The 17,112-nt window shown below is 39.0% G+C and overlaps 1 protein-coding gene across 5 annotated transcripts in view; it reads right to left on the reverse strand.

The window, feature by feature from the left end:
- SLC39A10 (solute carrier family 39 member 10) overlaps positions 1-16,890 on the reverse strand; it is a 37,286-nt gene extending 20,396 nt beyond the window's left edge. For 2 of the 5 annotated variants that reach the window (XM_027730652.2, XM_027730651.2), the window contains exon 1: positions 16,235-16,334. In XM_027730652.2, the coding sequence (XP_027586453.1) occupies positions 16,235-16,243 (9 nt within the window). In that variant the 5' untranslated portion in view covers positions 16,244-16,334. Of the gene's footprint in view, positions 1-1,902; positions 10,367-16,234; positions 16,335-16,390; positions 16,574-16,621 lie in introns of those variants that run through there. The other 3 variants (XM_027730653.2, XM_039378869.1, XM_027730656.2) reach the window with 3 other exon arrangements.
- Positions 16,891-17,112: the final 222 nt, after the last annotated feature.

Here is a 17,112-nt window from a genome sequence, read left to right on the forward strand (position 1 = left end):
AGTTTTCAATTTAGTATTACATGTAAGAAACTTAAGATTCAACATCAGATTATGAAGAAGACACTGCAATAGTGTATCTTGTGTTTAGAGTTGAAAACAATTCATTATTTTACAAAATACGACAGCTGTCCTGTTTACATCTGCTAGCAAATATATATATATATAACATCGGAATAAGTATTATAAACAAAACTTAAGAAAAAAATCCAAGTGTATGTAAAAATGTTATCAAACTAGAAAACTAAATATAAGCCAAGAACTGTACTTTATAACTTCTATTTTCTAGAGACTTATTTTGGGTAGAGAACAACTTTTAAAATGCATGTTTTCTTTTTAAATACATAATCATATAAACATCGCCAGGGTTTTTTAGAAACATTTAATTTGTTCTGCTTGGTACCAAGCCAAATAAAATGTGTAACATTCACAACAGTTCTGCTAGATAACTGTAGTAGACAATCCAGCCCTTCTATCAGCAAAGGAGCAGACAACAAAAAGAAAGTAGCACAGAGCTTCCAAACCAATCTGAACAGCCACAGGATGATTAAGAACAGTTTAATGGGATTGACTAAAATAGACAAAGGAAACAAATACAGAAGTAGGGCTTTTAAATTAAAATATGGCTGATAAGGAAATCAGAGTTGAGAGAAAGGACATGGACAGAAGGTCCATCCACCCTGTTTTCTGTATACTCTGATGCTACCAAGACACTGCAGCAAATGCAAGGATGTAAGAAAACAGCAAACAGGGCAAGTATGGCTTAGTCTTTTAACACTGACAGTAGTTTTAGTTTCTTATGTGCAGCTTGACTAGAGCTGTCACTGACCCTCCATTCATAAAGACAAAAGTGACCTGGTGAACACACCCTAAAATGACACTGACTTTCAGACAAAACACAGTAAAATCAGTTGTCCTTCCCAAGCCCCCCACTAACTAAAATGTGCTTCATGAAATTGTTCAGGAAAGTGATTTGCACCAAACCACAAATATTTAAAGTCCATCTTAATTTCCTAAAATACCAGCTTATTGTTTTGTGCATAATGACTGGTAACCACATTATTACACACACAGATACAGAAAACCTGTTGGAAGCTCCTATACTTGCAACAGGTAGGAAGAGAAAAGCACTCAAGAAAAACAGGAAAGGGATATGTTCTAATGACTTTATATAGCAAATAAATGAATCAACACAGAAGACTGAGGGGAAAAAGAAAATCTTTCTCCTGTAAACTTCTACAAATACAAAATATGAAAATTCAATTTTCACTGGAGTTTCAAATGTTTACAAAATTAAAAAAAGGCAGAACTGTCTTTTGCAATACTGTCCCACTTAAAAATGTAAGACCAGAAGACTATCTGTCAAATGGAGGCATCTGCATCAAAACTGGTTCTAGGGACCTCAGATAGGTCAATGGCTAATCATTGTACATTACTCTTTTATTTTTATAAATGACTGTTCAATCATCAGTCTGGAATAACTGTAGTTTGTCTCCAGCTCAATTACCTACATTCCAGTTACTGATTTAAGGGCTGTGACAAACTTTCTCAAGTAGTTTATCATGATGAGTTCAACCCCCAAAATTTACTGGGATATTATTTTCATAAAGTCTTTTTCACTCACAGGGTCTGTTGAAGGCATCCCTAATGTTATAAATACATCACCGGGATTAGTAAAAAAACATCAGAAGTCTCTCAAACATCTTCCAGAAGCTTTTTCCATTTTCCTCTGAGGAAACAGGTAAATGCTGGTACTGGTGGAGTAGAATGAAACAGGTTGCAAATCTTTATCCAAGAGTCACTGGACTGGGTCAGCCCTCAGACTGTATGATCGCCTGAAAACACCTTTAAATAAAGGACATATGCTTTTTCTTATGCAGGCTGAGAATCTGGACCCTGACTTACAGCATGCCAGGAAGCAGAAACATTCTGGCAGTAATCAGGAATATGACTGCTGACAGATCAAGACAGCACCACATTTCTTTAGGAATATGCTGATTTTCATCAACTGAGGATATACAATGTTGAACGTCACTTAATGTGAAGAGCAGGTTCAAGATCTGGAATAAGCAGTTAAGGCACAAGCAAGACCAATGAATGCCCTGGGAGAAAGGTGAACTTCTATGTGCTTGCACAGGAGATGGCAGCAACAGGTAAGTACATGCTGTTCACTGTAATGCTCCAGCAAACCGTTCAAGAAGCTTTTTTACTTCAGTTTCTCAGTACTGAAAACAGCATTTCAAGGTCAGGTAGAATTCAGTTACTCAGAGGATACTATTTTTTGTAGGCAAGACAGCTTTTCTCCCCCTTTGCCATATACTGGTAATATAACCAGAACAAGTCAAATTACTCTCATTTAAACAAGCACGATCCAGACTAAAATATCTCTGTCAGGAAATTCATGACTAAAGCATGATCGTAATCCTTTTCACAACCTCATGATCTTTTTCATGTGACTGTCTCATACAATACTACTAATACATTACTTGGAAACTTTAGTCATGCATCCCTAATTGTGGTGTTTAGCTTTGAATGGTACCTTTTCTCCATGCCCTAATGGCTAAAATAGATTGTGACCTATGATCATGATTCATTGCTGAAATACAAGAGCTGAGCATTATCAGACCAATTTCAAATTCAAATACTTGTCTCACTATTTTCAATTAAAATAGTAATAACCCTAGCACAATATTTTTGATCTTTATTATATCATATGTTAGGTCTTCTATTATGTAATATCTTGTACCTTCTATTGCAATTCTTGTTAGAGAACAAAGATGCTTACAAAATACATATACCCATAATAAAAAGTCTCAAAAAGAACAACCATAAAGAGTTGATTATTTATTTGTTTCTTTTAAAATAAGCTTAATTATTCTCTAGGTAATTATAAATAGCTGACATGTTTAACCTCTCGGGCAGTGTTTGTACGTGTAAAATACTGGAAAGCTGAAGTCCAAATTCTGTACATTTCAGTGGCACAAAATTCTATATAGCTGATCTCAACATAGGAACATTAAGACTCTCAAATCCCTTCAAGAGAATATGGAAGGGCAGCCTGAGGACAAGGCTACACCAAAGTTTAAAAAGGTTCTGCCCATTCCTGCTGTCAGCCTTTGCCTAATTCTGTTCACTCCTTTGATTCCCTGCTGCCTCCCCTTCTTCCCTCCACAGCTCTTTGATGGGCGGGCACCCAACACAGGGGAGATACAAGGGAAAATATCTCCTGGATGTTGGTAAGAAACTACAGCACTGTAAAGGGCAGGGCTGGAAACAACAGCACCTGCCATGTTCCACTGAGCTGCAACACGAGACCTTCATGACACCTCAGGCAGCAGGACAACCCCACCCTAACACAAGCTCCAAAGTTAGAACAATGTGTACATGTGGAAAAGATGAACAGTGTGCCCTACCAGCAGGTATTTCAGAAATGGCTCACAGTGCTGCCCAGTGCACCCCCTCCCCATTCATCAGGGCAAGCAGATCACTCACACTAAATGCAGCATGACTGCACGTCCATACACAAGACTTTTATATCAGAGGCTTGAGGTCACAGTACCTGAGCAGTACATAAGCAAAGAGTTACCTTCTCTGCATGGAAAACTCACCATACCTCTAAGCTAAACCACTGTCTGCCTATGGCATTTAATCTATTAAATTAAAGGTACCTCTGACAATAGTCGGGTTTAGTTTTGGGTTTTTTAAAAGCCTTTTTGATTCAATTTCCCTTGGATTCCTGAAACTTACCCGCAGTGCCTACTCTTTCAACTGTATTTTATTTATGACTTAGAGCATGGAATACGAACATGATTTTGGGTGAAATTTTTGTTTATCTATCAGCAACTGCTTCACTGAAACTAGAAAACTAGTTCAAGAGTTAGGCTTTACTTAAAACAAACTTGGTTTCAAATTATGTGGTCATACAAAATGCAAACTCAATTGAAAGCCACATCTATCATTTAGTGCTTGCAACCCACGTACTACAGCATTTTTGTTAGTGTACAATGCTAACTAGAATATTTTAAGTGCCCAACTTTCTTCCCCCAACCTCTTTTCTTGTCTGTTCCCAACAATTTTAATAACCTGAAATATTTGTAACAGAAATGCACTGATTTCTCCCCTTCCCATGCTCCTTCCCAAATTATTTCAGTTTCTCTCCCTTGTTGTTCAACTTTCTTTCCTTGTTTCGTCTGAAGAATGTACCGCCCATCTTTAAAAAACATCTTTGACTCCTCTAAATTACTCATCTTGAATGCCACAATAAGTAAAGTGTCTTAGCAATATTTCATGGGCAACTACAAGTTCCACAGCAAACACATGCTTCAGCTAAGGTAAGAGAGAACCCAGAAGGACAAAAGGTGTTAAAAATAAAGACAAAGCAATATTCTTACCAAACTAAGACATTCTCTCTGTTCAGCACTGAGAATTTAAGCACTTGCATAATTAATTTCTACTAAGAACTGCTCAGAGTAACAGCTCTGTGAGAAATGCCATTTTTTTAAAAAGAGAAATATTTCTTGAAATAAAGTTTCTGACTGCATAAGGATAGTTTTTCTTACAACTCTTGAAAATTTTAATGCCTTTCTATATTGCAGATATTCACTCCAACGTACATGCAGGAGAAATGTCTGCAGCACCCCTTCCCTTCGCCCCATCTCAAACTTGTATTTGGTTCAAAAAAAAGCCTGGAGTCTGAAAATCCAAAGAACCTACTCTTTATTTCCTAAATTTTACATTTTTAACAAATACTAGAATACAAAGTCCTATTAATCTAGCACACATTTTTAAGATAAATTATTTAAAAAAATATTAATATGAAATTAATACATGGTTGTTATTGAAAGACATTTTAAGAAAGCCATAACATTTTAATTAAATAACAATCCCTTTGTGTTTTATCAGTCTTAAACTGCCATTAGCTTCTGCATATACAAATGGGAAAACATGCTACAGATCCAAAAAGTGAAAATTAACCATTTCTAACTTTAGTTCTCACCCATCTCCTGTATTTTCTTCCCTCTTCAATTTCAGCGAAACAAGTTTGTGGATTTAAGTAAAACTCATTCATTTGAAAACCTACAGCCCAGTAGGAGGGGCACTTTGTAAGAACAGACCTTTAACTAACTGATCCAAGCCCTATTTGCTAAGTTAATACCAGATAAGACTTAAATAGTACAGAAAGCATTTATGCATAACTGAACACACCACGAAAACTTTAAAAAAATCTCAGCTGGGAAGTATTTGAAATGCAAAGTCCCAAGCAAACTAGAAAAGGATTCTAAACCAATACAGTAGCAATCTACTAGGTCAATTATCCAGATAGGGGCATTTATTTTATTTGGAATGGATAAAAAAATGGACAGCCTTTTTCAAAGGGACAGTTAGCTATTTGTAAGAAATTGCTGAGAATGGGCTCTTTCTCAGAGCTCACAAGAATATAAAAACTTCACAATAGTTGGAAGCTCTATAAGTATTAGTTCTTCTTACCAAGAATGAATTTTCAGTCTTTCATATAGGAACTGTACGCAGTCCATAAAACAGCTCTTAATGCACAAAATCTATAACAGAGCTAGCTTGCTTTTGTGCCAATATTCTACTGTTCAACTGATATCAAAAGATACCAACCAGAGCTTGTAAGGATGAAATACTTGAAAGACAATCCAGTTACACCTGCATTTTAATATGTAATTTTTCTACTGAAAGTAAGCAAATGTTTTGGTTAGAACTAAGGCTGATGTTCAAAGAATATTTTAAGACAGCGTTGCACTTAAATCAGAAGTTCTGCCCTCCCCCACTGCTTCACTCTTCATTCCCATTCCCACAAAACTCATTTTTGTATACCAGCACATTTGTTTGCTGATCTGTTCGCTGTGCAGCTGTACAACTAGATTCTGCTGAAAAATAGCCTAGAAAAAGAAAAGAAGATTATTTTCAAGACAGATTACTTTTCCTATCTGGTTCACTGTGCAGCTGCACAAACACCACAGTCCACACAAAAAAGAGCCACCTTGCTTTAGGTGGGAACACCAGTTACTGATCTTCAGTCTAACAGAATATTTTGATCTGGCACAAATAAAACAACTGGCCACCTCAAAATGTACTCAAATAACAATGAAAAAGCAACACTGGACATATTTCCTACTGAAAGCTTTCCCTTCAAAACAGAATATAACAATGTTTCCAATAAAGTGTTAAAACCAGTTGCAGTAATTTTATTCTTACTATAACTTAAACCACTATAACTATTTCATCCTTGCATTATGATATAATACTTGTGGTATGTTAAAAGGCATGTCTTTGATGTGTGTTTAATACCTGTACTATTATAATAAGAACCCTTCTATCACAGCTACAATCCAAAAAGGAATGATGCATGTCTACTATTAAGCCGATGACTTCTCTCACTTTAAAAACACATAAAAATAAATTCACAAAATCTATCAATCATGAAAGTCCACCGAAATATGGAACGAACAAATGCTTCTCTTACATGTGCTATGCCAAATTAGTGCCTGGCTGACTATGAAGGCCATTTCTAGAATTAAAGGGTTTCAAATACTTTACTTGACAACGTATACCATTGACTCATATCTGCATTTTTTAATAGATTTAATTAATGAACCACCATCACAGACTTTAATAAGGCCTTCTGTCAACATGCCATTCAAATTCTTGTTAACAAATTTATTCAGTCAAGAGTACAAACCAGAAGGACTACTACAAAGACAATAGGCAGCTACTGGAACCATTCACATCTTGAATCAGTGGGCTCCCAAATTTGTCTTTGTTCACTAACTGTGAGAGACAAAAGTGTTCATGAAGATGTCTTGGCAAATTCAGAAGTAACATTTACCCTGTCTGACACATGACATGAAATAGTTTTACATATTTCAACAGGCAAATCCGCCAAGACAATGCCCAGCTGAACCAATATGTGTCATGTTCACCACAATCCTAGTGAGACCTCAACAGAAGTCATGACATTTTCTAGCTCTCATTTATTTTAGCCAAGATTATTCTGAAAGATCTACATGGCTACTCATAACAGGTCTGTGTGATGATTGAAGCAACCATTCAAACTGATACAAATACTGACTGGCTTCAAAAATCACTTACTATGCACTACTAACCTTTCTTAACAAGGTATCAAGAGAATTTTGATGGGACAACTTTAAGGTGAAATAGTGAACATATATTAATACCCAAGATTACTCTTAGTGTAAGATTAGAGACAGAAGAAGGGAAAGAAAGCACAATCCTTAGAGCCTTAACCTAAAATGCAAGCAGAGATGGCTTCTTAGTCAACCAAATTAGAAATACTGATAGGCTAAAATTGCAATCTTAAAAATGTCATTATATAGATGTACTTCCCTGTGTGCATCAGCTTGCAATTGCAGGTACATTCCAACAGCAATGCAGACAGGTAAGGACAGATTCTATGGGAAGTGGGGCTGTGTTTGCAGTGTTTCTGAAACTACACTGCGATGAGATCTATCCAACCTACACTGCAGTGTGTAGCATCATAATTTGATCCAATATGAGTTCCTGGCTTTTGCAGTACCTGTAATTTGGTACATACTTCTTCTAGTGCCTCTCCTGAAATATAGTTTTTCTTGAGGGTAATTTTCTTCCTTTCATTATAATTTTAATTACAATGATTTTCTGTTGACTAACTGTTGATTTGGTTTAATATTAGCGTGGTCACCGCCTTTCTCAGTGGGATCACTGGGCCATGAATGTTTCCTGTGTCACTCCCTGGATCACTGACATCTTTCATCTTCATTGATTATTGATGCTAATGGGGCTTTCTTCGTTTTACATGATCCTATTAGTTCTCCAGACTCTGTAATTTCCATAACCCAATTCTGTAAAGAAAGAATACTTTTTACCAGGAACCTATTACTTCAACAGATCCTCCTAATTATGTGAAACCTGTCTATTTTAGTTAATATGCAAATGAACCAACTTCTGATTTTTCCAGAATTAAAATTTGAAATTGGTTCTACTGCCATATTATGGTACAAGAAACAGTTTAAAAAAAAATTAAAAAAACTACTTGCTGTCTCTAACATTTAATACAAATGATCAGTAAGTGTATCTCAAAACAAATCCAGTAATTTGAAAGAATAAGACTATTCTGACTATGCAAGAGGCACATTCCACAATGGTAAAATATTTGTAGTTGTTCTCTTTTTGATGAACAGAAATGGTCTGGCAGCCTACCACTGACATTATGGGTTATCAAATTTCTCAGAGAAAGGTGTTTTATGCTCTTTGCCACTCATAGCTGGAACAAAATGAAAACTGGCATCTGCCTCTAAAATCAAAGAGTCAATAGTTAGTTGTGACCTTTATGGGTTCAACTTCAAAAATATTTGAGAATCACAGAATGTAAACATGAGATTCTGTAACAAATGCTTTAATGCTCCACAGAGTCAACATTTTCTGTTAAAAATATCCTCCCTCCTTCCCTCTCCTTTTGCTACTGTAATTACGAGTACCTCAGACCCTCCCAGTCTGCTGAGCATATCACAGCCAGATTACAAAATACTTACTGAGATCATATTACAACTATCCAAAGGAAATGCATTATGTAAACAGGGTTGCACATCTTTTCTATAAAATCAAGCCAAATAAAAGTACTGTATTTCAAATTACATGTTTAACTAATTAACAGACTACAGAACAGACCTGTGGTAGAAGATGGTTTAAACCATCAGGATAAACTGACAGAAACTAAAGTGATACACATCAGCAAAATTAAAAACTACTACTGGAAGCATCAGTTAAGAATCAAGACAAATACAGTCCATCTACACCTCCAAACTTATTTTAACATAAAAAATAGCTCAGTTTAAAATATCATTAAAAAGTGTGGGAGTTTAATCCTGAGAACAGACAAAGTTTTGATTCTAGTTAATCACAGCTGAAGAAACCTAAACACTTGTGTGCTGCTAAAAAAAGCCAGAGGCCTCACTTTTGTTATTTCTAGATCACTAGAATAACATGCTATCATTTAGCAGGACACTTCATTGCCAGGTTAAGGAGTTGAATAAATACTGACAATACTTCAATGGCCATTTGTCATCCACATCTAGGAATATTATACAAACACCCCTGACCAGAGATCTTCTCAATATAGGGGGAAACCTCATAACCTGATTCCAGAATAATAAAGGTTGAAATGCCTTTTTTTCCCAGAAATTTGGCAAGGCTAACAATATAGCCAATCTTTGACCAGCATAACTGTGTCCTCAAAGGAAAGCACAACAAATAAGTGAAAATACAAAAAAAAAAATTTCCAACTTGATACACTAGGTTTATACATTTCTGATTACACTACATGTACTTTTATAATGTAAATGTAATGTTTAAAAACTATATTACTGGTAATATGTAAGGCAGAAATGTTAAGGATCTTGCTTTGCTTATTGTCAAGAAAAGTAAAACTGAAGCAAACCATAACTGCACGTACAGAATAAAAAACTGCAGAGCACACGAGGTATCATTGTGGTATTTCACTGTTTTTCAATCACTGCTCGGAACTACGACATGACATATTTGATAAGGTATGGACAAAAATTCAGCAAAAAATGTGGTTTTTTTCATTGTTAAAATACATTCCTTTTATGTGAAGAACAATGTACTCCTCTAGATGTTCCACTTTGAGAAGACTTTGTTTATAAAATTCAACTAATCCCTTGCCTCTCATGTCCACATTCTAAATTTATTGTTAATAATTAAGCTACAATAAGAGAGAAAATTCCAGCAAATTAATTTATTTGCAGAAACTCTCAGAATTTTCCACAAATAAGTGACAATTTGCCCTTTTCAATTTTATTACTACCTTAAGAACACAACAGCAGTATGTCGCCGTATTCCAAAACATTATTTTGATTTGTCCATAGTCCAATCAACAAAACAAAAAACATAACAAAAGCCCCCCAAAATTAAAATATTAAATCTATACATTTTTAAGGGGTTGTTGGTTTAAACTATATGACAAACTGAGAGGTGTTCCTATGTGCCAAAGCCTAAATGTATCATAATACAGTCTTTCATTAGACAAATGCAGACACTTAGCACTGACAAAATAGCCCTTTTTTAGGGAATACAAGACCAAGTATGGTCTTCAAAGACAGTTAAAGTATTTTACATCACCTAGCATAACTATAATTCATTTGAACCACAAAGTTTGATACAGAGGAAATGGAATAATAATTTGCTATAGTTGCTGCATTCTTATTAAAGCTTCTCATCTTAATCTGTTCTTTTAAGAGTCATATAAACCCCTCACCTACCTCTCCCTACTACTGAACACATACAGTTAGCAAAAGCCAGCATAAGAATTTTTGTCTAGAGCCACTACAAATGAACTTCTCTGACTCTGTACCTCACTCTGCAGGAGCAGATACCCTGAGATTGGCTGAGCTGGTCAGAGATTAGCTCAGCTGGTCAGAGCACGGTGTTGAGAACAGCAAGTTGTGAGTTCGATCTCCACACGGGCTTAAGAGCTGGACTCCATGATCCTTGCTGGTACCTTCCAACTCAGAATATTCTGTGAATTCCAGATGCATAAATTTAGACCACACACTTTACAAAACTCTTATCTGGAGTACAAAGACAGTAACTCTGTGAAAAAATAATTAGCTCTGGGCATACTACAATGAAAAGATAAATTTTGTATATACATCCTGCTACAACTACTGTGTGTTTACTGAATATATGGTCTGAGAGCAAGTGGACACTGCTAATTGACTCTGCTAGACAATTGCCTCAAAACACATTTCAGAACAGGAATGACGAACAGTCCTGTTTACATATCATATCAGACATCAAATAAATGGAAATATTTTATTTTTAGCATCAAAATGCACTAATGCAAGGCTACCACATTATCTGGACTGCAGCGAAGTAGCATTTCTTCTTTTAATGTAATCTAGTATGATTTAAAATTGTACCTTCAGGCTGAGATACTGTCTCCTATAGACTGATATTCAGGTCAGCACAAAAAAATGCTTCTATATTCTGCAAAAAGAACTAGTCAATATATATGGCCTAAATGATACTGTTTGCATTTCATGGAATGAGAGTACTTATCAGGGCAGTGAAGCCCTGACGAAAAGAGGTCTTCCTTGGCAGGAATGGATTACAGAAACTGCATAGAGTCTTGAGAAGTAATGTAACCACCAGGTGAAATATAGAATACAACATTCCACTTGACAGTAAAGAAGTTCTTCTGGACTGCTGTGTAAGAATGAATATGAATGAAGCACTGCCTACAGTGGCAAAGACTTAAGATACATCCCTACTCACTACTCTCCCTTACAGAAATACTCAGTTGTGGCATTATCAGTTATTCTGCAAGGTGAATTGAACTCAGCTTTCAGTTGAACAAATGACATATGGCTACCATAACAAAAAAACCTAAAACCAGTCATCCTAGGATACAGTGCTATTCAGTTCTATTTAAAATGCAAATCAATATTAATAAAGAGATAAGTATTAATAAAAAAAAAAATCCACATCAAGAATCATGTTGAACAATGTCTATTCAAAGAGACTACCTTGAAGATTACATGTATTTTTCCTTTGTTACATCAATCTCAGTATGGCTGCATTATTATCAGCAGTTAGCTTGGTTAAAAGAGGAACTATTTATAGTTATCAAATCACCAGCTGTAAATAATTTATCATTTAGTTATCTTTCAGAATTCAAGGTTATTATATTTGCCCATTAATAATCATCACACTAAAGATCAGTCTATGAATAAGGTGCAAGTTAGGTAATCTTGAGATATCTATCTTTACATATAAGCTGTATGACAGCACCTGTCTGGAATTCGTGTTTTATTATAGTGGTCTTTACTAGGAACTGTGATTGGAAACTATTTCTAAAGCATTTAAAGCCTACATGCAGAAACACTGCACAAAGTCTCTGTTGAGTATATATACTATGCTATGCAAATTCTCCAATCTTGAATAAAACTTCTTTCATACATTCTTAATCTGAAGAGCATTTTATCTCACATATGAATTTTATCTTACCTAAGTAACCACAGGACTTGGATTGATTAATGGCTTTCAGACATGATCATAGTTTTACATCAACTTCCGGTATTACACAGATTTTATCTCAATTCTGGATTGTTTTATCTACCTAATATCAGTGACTTCAAAACCATGTCTCTTTATCACCTCAGCACCAATGCTTACAGAATACAATTTTCTGTACCTCTTAACAGTCCAGAAACTATAGAGCTCTAACTCCTCTCTAGTTAATATTCCACATTTTGTATATATATGATACATTGATTAATACTGAAATGTGACTGTCAACACAGAAGAAAAGGAGGGGCAGGTTTCTTTAGCAAACTTCATGAGGCTACAGCCAAGGTGGCAGCCACAGAATGAAGCTTCTGGGTCATCGACAGCTGAGAGAAAAACCACAACTGCTGAGTCATTCCTTCTCTGCAGCAATGGACAAAGCCAGGAAATGGAGAGAAGATGAGGCAGCACAATGTGATATCTAGAAGATGAGAACATTTCCAGTGAAATGAACTGTGTCCCCCAGTATGGGTGTAACACACTACGCATAATTCCAACATCCCTTCTTCCCGTAAGCTTTTGAAACCGACATGAGGAAACAATCATCTTCCAAGTCTTTCATGCTTCCTTCCAGCTTTCTGGGTATTAAAACCTGTACAGACTTTGGATTATCACAAGAGGTAACAAAACAAAAGTGACTGGAAAAAACTTTACTCCTCAGATTTTTATTACATCAAAAAACGTGAGAGAAATGGTACTGATTCAATAGCATATAAAATATTATGAATAGGTGGACTGATGCAGGACGTATCTTTCCTTCCTTTAGGAGATTACAATGTAGGCAGGACATGGTTTCCAGCATTTCAGTTTTTGAAACTTCGAAAAAAATTCTTTTTATCAGCTTAGCCTAACTGGTACACATTTCCTTACCAGACTTTATTAGGTGTATTTCAAATATCTCAGTTGCAATTTAAGAATGACCTAAGAACGATCTAAATTCTTTCTGCATCAAGTGCTGTTACTTCAGGCCTTTATCAGCAAGACAAAATTACTACTTCTCATTTAAGATAACTTCAGTAGCCCACCTGCAAAGATGAATACTTTTCCTATGATGAAATTGTTTTAAATAATTGCTCTCAAAATTAAGTTGGACTCTCACAGAAAAAATAGGAAGTTATACTGATTTTCTTCTTACTAGGAAAACAGAAATTGCTTCCCAAAAGGCATAAATTCTCAGTATTCACAAAACTTGCCCTGCACCTAAAGCTCGATCATGTAAAAAGCATACCTGCCAAGGTTTCCTTCTCTGAAACTTCTACTGACGTTTTTCAACGTGTTAGGAAAAGTCAAGATGCATTCGACAATTCTGAAACCATGCCATAAAATAACACACCATGAAACAGCAAACGTTCTGACAGCTCATAGTCACTGTGAAGGAAACGGAATGAGGTTTTCTTGTTCTGGTATCAGTTTCACTGGTGACACACGCAGTTACATCTGTCCGTCCTGATACTGTGCAACAGTTTGTACAGATGCCACTGAGTTTTGCCACAGTGAAGGACTGAATTGTAACTTAACAGAAAAACTTCCATGGAGTTTATCTTTTAATTAGCTTATGTAATTTTAACTCAGTAATTCCACCTAATCAGAAAACATAAATATTTCAAACCCCAGACTGATTTACCTTATCACCGATTAAGTGCCCATAAAATAAAATAAACTTCCACTTCTGTAAGAACTGTGACAGAGACAGGAACAACAGTCTTTATAATAGGCACAATCATGATCAAACGACATTAAAACTGGACAGCCAAGGCAAACAAGTCCAAACATACTTCCTTTGGGACTATATACACCCAGGCTAGAAGTTCATGTGAACTGGGCACTAGTTAAAAGGTCTCTTCATACTTGAATCAGCCATTGCTTTGCAAAAAATGTATTATGAATAGAAATAGCTAAATTACAGTTGCTTGACTTACTTAATGAAGACCACAAAGGACATCTATGCCAAGTTGGATATATTAATTTTTTCACGTGCATATATTTATGTTGCTTGTGCAAGTCAAACTACATGAAAAGTATCTTACCAAGGCGTGCTCCTGAACATTCAAAAGGAATGGTTTATTAACATACAAGGCCCAAGTACCACAGGCACTCAGTATTCTCCTGCTGACTTTTCACATGTAATTCTAGAAGATGGATACTGTCACATCACATAAATCTTAGTTTGAGACCACCAATTTCTAAGCACTGTAGTAGATAATGGTCAGCACCACAGTCTGTGCTTTTTCACATAAACTTTCTGGAACATGCCTGAATCACCCTGATGATCCAATTTCATTAGATTATTTCTTGCAATGGGAAAAACAAGTTGTAAGACAAAGCCTGTGAGCATATTTGCACTGCTTTAAACCACAACTTTGCTGTAATTGCACATTTTATGATTGACTGGATACATGTTGCAAACTTAGTACCTGGTTTTTATTTAAGCCAATCTGGAAACCACAAAGACCTACACAAGTATTAACTAAAACAAACCTCATTGTTTCGGAGAATTTTTCTTGTGAAGCCAGAATCTCTTCTCATGTTGCCTATTCCAGACAATTGTGTATGATTCTCTAGGTCCACCCTCTGTGGACACTAAGACACATCCCCATATGGAACTGCCACTATTAATCTCATCAAACATACATGATTAATTCACAGTCTACAGATATACAGACACACATACAGGCCTAATCTCCTTTAGAAATAGAATCCATGGCTGCATACTTTTTTTCTCAAAAGTTTAAGTTGAAAGCAGTTTAAAACAGAAGTGCTGCAGGAGAGTATCACCAATTCTACTGTAACCATTATTACAGAACAGAAATTTAATTAGTAAAGTCTATTGAGGCACTGGTCATGTTCTTGGAAACCACAGAGCTTTTTCACGTTATTTTCTTACATTATCAGACCAGTGTATTAGCCTAAATAGTAACCATTAATAAGTCAAATTCTTGGAGTTGAGTAGCGTTAGTCCACATCAAATACCTATTTCCCCCATGCAGTTAAAGAAGGCATCTTCTAAAGTAAAGAAAATAATTCTGTTAAAATTGAATTTTAGAAACCAAATCTGACACTTGTTTTACAAAGAAATAGTTTTCTTTTTTTTATGTCATTGTATCACTTACTACTACCCAAAGGGATACAAGAATATACCAGCTGGAACACACCAGGTATTACTTTCGTTAACTAGCTGACAATTGCTTCTGCTTGTCTGAAAACTAACCAGGCCTTCCAGTGTGCATTTCTCAGGCTTGAGGTTATCACAGGTTCTCTCAGTGTTTCAAGATCCTATCTTAATAAAAAAACCCTCATTACGATTGCTACTTACAGACATACAGTGTTTAGTGTTAGAAACCAGAGTTATTTCTAACTCTGGCAACTCTTCCTCAGAGGCAAGAGTTTAAGAGCTAGCAGGCATGAGCACTTTCTATAGAGGGCCCCAAAAACGACAAAGATAAGTGAAGATTTTGAAGTGATTTTTATTCCAAAGTTGCAACGTTAGGTGTATGTTTCCAAAGGATGCAGCGCAAGCAGCTGTAATGGTCGAGAACAGGAAATCAATTATTTTCGCCCATCATTTTAGTGCCCGTTACAGCCAGCGACAAAAGCCTCCTGACCCTACATCTCTCACCCTTAAGGTATGTGCAGGTTACAGCCCGAGTGCTTTTCCCCCAGTTGTTAACGCGAACTCGGAACTCCGAGCCCAGCAAGCTTTACTCGCGTGGCTCGTTCATCATCCACAACCACTCTATTGCCCCCAAATATTGCCAAGTACTACGAGTGTCCTCCGCGGGTCCCGCAGGGTAGCTCCCTCCTCGCACACCCCGCGATTCCCCGCGGCCCCTGCGCCAGGCGGGAAGGGAGGGCCGGCATCTTCCACCCTCCCGGGCCTCCACGTGGCCGCGCCGGGAGCGCTCGGCGGGGCCGGGACGCTCCCGAGCCGCACTCCCGGCAGGAAGGGAGCGGGCGCGAAGCGGGAGAGCGGGCTCTAAGGAGCTCCGTGCGGCGGGGCCGGGCCTCCCGCGGCGCCCCCCGACCCCTGCCGACCCCCTTTCTCTCTCCGCCCGAAAAGCGAGGGCAGCCGCAGCCCCGCCGCCGCGACCCGGGCCCCCCAGCTCCGGGCGCGGGGGCGGGGAGGATTTACCTGCCGCATGGTCGCCGCACGAGCAGGAGCGAGAAAGGGGGCGGGGGGGACGCGCCAGGGCCGCGGCGGCGCCTCGTGCTCCGCCGCCTGGGGGAGAGCCCGGGCGCGGCCCCCCTGCCCGCCGCCCCCCTCACCCCGCCGGCCCCCCGCGCCCACCCGGGCCCCGCCGCCACGTGACGAGGCGGCCGCGCCGCCGTGTCGCCCCTCACGCCGCTCCGCATCGCGGGGAAGGTGGTGTCCGCTACTGCCGATCGATCCCCCGTGCTGGCTCCTCGCCCGCGCCCGCGGCCCCCCCAGCCCCGGCCGGCCCGGGCCGGCCGCCACCCGCTCCGCGGAGCCGGGCGGCTGTGGGGGAGGGCATGTAAACAAATGGGGTTTTATAGCTACCTCACTCGAGTGCCGTGTGCATCTCCCTCTCCGCTCGGTACCAAACCGCCGCGGCGCCTCCTCCTCCTCCTCCTCCTCCCGCCGCTCCGCCGCCGCTATTCACAGACCCGCGTACGCTCGCCCTGCCCGCGCGGCCCCGCGGCCCGAGGCGGAGCCATTTCCTACCCCTGCTCCGGCGCTACGAAAGTGGCGTAGCGCCCCTGCCCTGCCCGCCCCTCGCTGCGGCGGCGGGCGGCGAACGCCGAGCGATGGCCGCGGGCCGGGACGGCCCCGGGCACAGCCCTGCGGGCCTCGGGGAGCGGGGCTGCCGCCGGGCCCCGCCGGAGGGAGGGCGGGCCGGGCCTCGGGGGGAGCCGGGCCTGCGGGCCGGGCCTGGGCCGCCGCCTCTGCAGCCGCCTGGGGAGAGGGTTCGTCAGCAAGAACGGGGCATTCCGTAGCGAGGTACCTTCCGAGGGCGAGAATCGCATCACCCCCCGTTTATTTAACTCCAG

Source organism: Pipra filicauda, unplaced genomic scaffold (assembly GCF_003945595.2).
Source record: "Pipra filicauda isolate LSUMZ 115617 unplaced genomic scaffold, ASM394559v2 scaffold149_size4050908_pilon, whole genome shotgun sequence".
Classification (NCBI taxonomy): Eukaryota; Metazoa; Chordata; class Aves; order Passeriformes; family Pipridae; genus Pipra; species Pipra filicauda.